This window comes from Silene latifolia, chromosome Y (assembly GCF_048544455.1).
Source record: "Silene latifolia isolate original U9 population chromosome Y, ASM4854445v1, whole genome shotgun sequence".
Taxonomy (NCBI): Eukaryota; Viridiplantae; Streptophyta; class Magnoliopsida; order Caryophyllales; family Caryophyllaceae; genus Silene; species Silene latifolia.
Genome location: NC_133538.1, coordinates 176,395,096 through 176,399,118, shown reverse-complemented (window position 1 = coordinate 176,399,118; position 4,023 = coordinate 176,395,096). Strand labels below are relative to the sequence as shown.

At 35.2% G+C, this 4,023-nt stretch overlaps 1 protein-coding gene across 1 annotated transcript; it reads right to left on the bottom strand.

Annotated features, from left to right (window-relative positions):
* Positions 1-2,289: 2,289 nt before the first annotated feature.
* On the bottom strand, positions 2,290-3,534 carry LOC141629487 (uncharacterized). Its single transcript, XM_074442477.1, has 4 exons — positions 3,015-3,534; positions 2,685-2,888; positions 2,437-2,531; positions 2,290-2,337 (listed from the first exon to the last, which is right to left on the bottom strand). Exons 1-4 carry the CDS (start codon positions 3,532-3,534, stop codon positions 2,290-2,292), a joined length of 867 nt encoding a protein of 288 aa, XP_074298578.1.
* Positions 3,535-4,023: the final 489 nt, after the last annotated feature.

The window sequence follows — 4,023 nt, the reverse complement described above, 5'->3', positions numbered from 1 at the left end:
AGGTACCTGTGACTGATTATGTGGAATAGTGGACTCATAAAAGATTTCAAAGCTTGTTAAGGAAGAAGATTATTGCAGCGTGCTTACAGGCTCTGATTTATCACATTTGGGATGCAAGGAATAGATGCAGGATAGAGCATAGGGTCCCTTGACCAGAGATGATTGTCAAGTTAGTTAAAGGGGATATAGTGACGAGATTGCAGAGAATGTGCAAAGGTAGAGAGCAAGATAGCTATAGACAGTGGATTCAATAGAATCTTTTGTATTGCTTTCCTTCTTGTTTGATTAATATGATGCTAATGTAATTGGTTAGTTCATTGGTTTAATATTACTTACATTTTACCAATAATAATAATAACAATAATAATAATAATAATAATAATATATAATAATAATAATAATAATAATAATAATAATAATAATAATAATAATAATAATAATAATAATAATAATAACAACGAAATAGGAGTTTTTCATAGCAGCAAAATCAAAAGAGTACGTGTGAATACAGAATGGTCGTCAAAATATCAAACAAGATTATTACGTAGTACCAAAAACTGTATTGAATGTTGATTCGTCTTTAGATCCCGATTTTGTCTTTTTGACAATAATAAAGCGATTCATTTATATAATGTATTGTAAGTTACAAGAGTACCGAGTTACGAATAGTACATTTTGAATAAATAGTTGATAAGTTGTGAGCAATTCTAACCTCATTGCAATTACAAAAGCGAAGACAATACTTATAAAACTTGTGGCTATATTCATTTATTTTGTCTATTGTATTGCAAATATGCACGAGAATATTAGCTTTCCGCTGGTTAAGAGCTTCAACAAGTTGCTGAGAAGGTATGAGAAAGATAGCTTCCGAATGGTTGCGTTGTATAGCCCATTACACAGCCATGAGTAGTGATGCTGATAACGCATGAATTAGTGAAGACGACGCTGTTGTTCTTCCATGCATTTCTTGAGTGTCCTCAGAAAATTAAGCATTTCCTGAAATTCCATATTTCTTACCTTTAATTGCTGCAACTTGTATTCGGTGACCATCATTATTGGTGCACTGAACTCGAATTCTGCTATGTGGTAGTTGTTTATGATCCTTGTATCATCAAATAAGAGTAGTTGCTGATGTGCAAGCTCCTTAATTCGATTTAGTATTTGGTGCGGAGTAATATTCTTCTTTCGGAACTCGATATCATTTCTAGCTAGCCAAATGGTACTGTAACACCCCCTTCTTTCCCGGCCAAGGTAATTGGGAGATATTACCATCTCGGTTTCCCGAGGCAGTGAAATCAAAATTACAATTAAGAAACTTCATTAAATAAATAACAAGTTTAGTGATTACTGTAGACACCTCAAAATGTCTACCTAGCCTTATGGGTACCCGATAATGAGGCTAAAATTTAATGACTAAATGAAAATAGACAATGTTATAATTAAAGACTCTTTACGTTTATTTTCCTAAACATCCCATAATTAGCCTAAAATCTCCCATAAGCCTTGTATTTCTATTTAGTTCGTTTGGCATTAAACCAATGAGTAAATTAAAGTCGAGTAAGATCGTAGAATAAGCATGCCTTGTTAATTGGGATATTAAAGTACCAAAAAAAAGCCCATTAACCAAAGTGATGACACAAGTTCAGAAACAGGGGGGTCACAAACTTTTGGGAGGCCCTGTACTAGAAAGTCGATTAGGGCTGTGAAATTAATTTATATTATCAATATATATGTATGTTGTTTTGGAGTAATTTTTATCAATGATACTTAATGAAAGCATGGATGAATATTGATTTTACCGCTCTGTATGACTAAGCAATGTGCCCTTAATCCTTATCCACTGTATTAAGATTTAAGATACTACCCATTGCGCCTAAAAGTTCTCTAACTCGTAGAGCAAATATGTATAAATCTAAAACTATTTTTTTGGTTAAATGTAAGCTTTTGTATTAAAATAGAAAACCATTACATGATAGTACTTTCATTGTAAACTATTGAGATAGTCTACATCATTACATGAGATGAATATTTAACATTTCTAACCAATCTCTATCCTTTAAAGCACCTATTCTATCAATCTTTTGAAGGACTCGTTGATGTACTTGTGCTGTAATTTCTTTGACTAATATATCAGGCCTCTTCACTCGATGTTCCAGCATGCAAATATATCTTGTATTCCATATATTGTACCAGACTGCCATCTTAGCCATTCTACAGATTTTAACCTGAGTCTGGAATAACCAACTCTACCATTGATATTAAGATGCAACCAATATTCTACCCCTGCAATCACCCTTGAACTCTAAGCACAATCATTGAACAAGTGTTCATATGATTCTGCAGCATTTTCACACAACAAGCACCTATTAGAGAGACAGATTACTTATCGTGCTAGCTTAACTCGAGTATTCAAAGCTTTCCTCTGAATCAACCAACCAATAAACGCCTGCTTAGGTATATTCCACGGATCTCAAACTTCCTTGTACCATTGGACATGGGGGTGTGTTTCCTGTAACCAACAGTATCCAGACCTGACAGTATAACCAGTAACAGTAGGTTGCACCCCCCAGTGATTACCCCGATAACCACCAGATAGTAGCTCCCTAGTTTTATATATGTTCCTCCAGTTCCTGTTAGCATCTGGAGGTGGTTGATAACTAGACCAGTCAGCTCATTTTAGATACACATGATCAATCCACAATCCCCAATATCTATCAGCTTTGGTATATAGCTAATGCACCAGCTTCCCACACTAGCAACATTCCACACCCCAACATTTTTAATCCCCAATCCACCTTCTTTCTTGGTGTAACAGATATCAGACCAAGCAACCAAAGGGGACCTGTTATAGTCAGTGCCACTTTCCCACAAAAAATTTCGACAAATAGCTTCAATTTGATGGATTACACACTTAGGTATTAGGAAAATAGATGCTCAGTAATTGTGCAAAGTATTAAGCACAGAGTTAATAAGTACTAGCCTCCCTGCATAACTAAGCTTCCTTGCCCCAATACCTCTGATTTTCCTAACAATTTTATCAGTGAGAACTCTGCAATCCTTCCTTAATAATCTGCCAGGTTGAATTGGAACTCCCAAATACTTAAAAGGTAAATTACCCTCTTGAAATCCAGAGACTTGAATAATATCATCTTTCAAGCTAGTAGTCACCCCATTGAACACCCCATTGAACACAACTTCAGATTTGGCATGATTAACTTTCAAACCAGAAGCTGTAGAAAAGGTAGCTATAACTCTAAGGAGCAACATGATAAACTGAGTGTCTCCTTTGCAAAACATCAGAAGATCATCAGCAAATAAAAGATGATTCAGCTTGAGACTATTACATAAAGGATGATACCTAAAGTACCACTTATCAGCTGCATAATTCATAATTCTTGTAAGATACTCCATACAAATACAAAATAAAAGAGGAGAAAGAGGATCCCCCTGCGTTAGACCTCTTTTCCCAAGAAAATAACCAAAATGAGCTCCATTAAGGTTCAAAGTATAAGTAGGAGTAGTAAGGCAAACCATGATCAGTTGTTGGAATTTTATTGGAAAATTAAGAGCTGCAAGCATCTAATCTACAAACTTCCATTCTATTGTGTCATAAGCCTTCTGCAGATCTAGTTTAAACATGCACCTAGGAGATGCCATACCCCTATTATACAGTCTAACTAGATCGTGGTAGAGCAGGATGTTTTCAAGTATGCTCCTTCCTTTAACAAATCCTCCTTGATTCCTGTTGATGATGTCAGGAAGGATCAAAGCAAGCCTAGCACACATAAGTTTTGAGATGGTTTTGTAAATTACATTACAACAAGAAATAGGTCGATAGTGCTTGACAGTAGTTGGTCTCTCCATCTTTGGGATAAGAGTGATAATGGTAGAGTTAATCTGAGATAAGAGTTTTGTTGGAGCTTGTGTCCTCCACAAATTAGTGTGATAACATTTGTAAATCTCTTACAGGTTCACAAGGGTATACTTCGTATATTTAATCAGTTGATTAACGTTCACCTAATA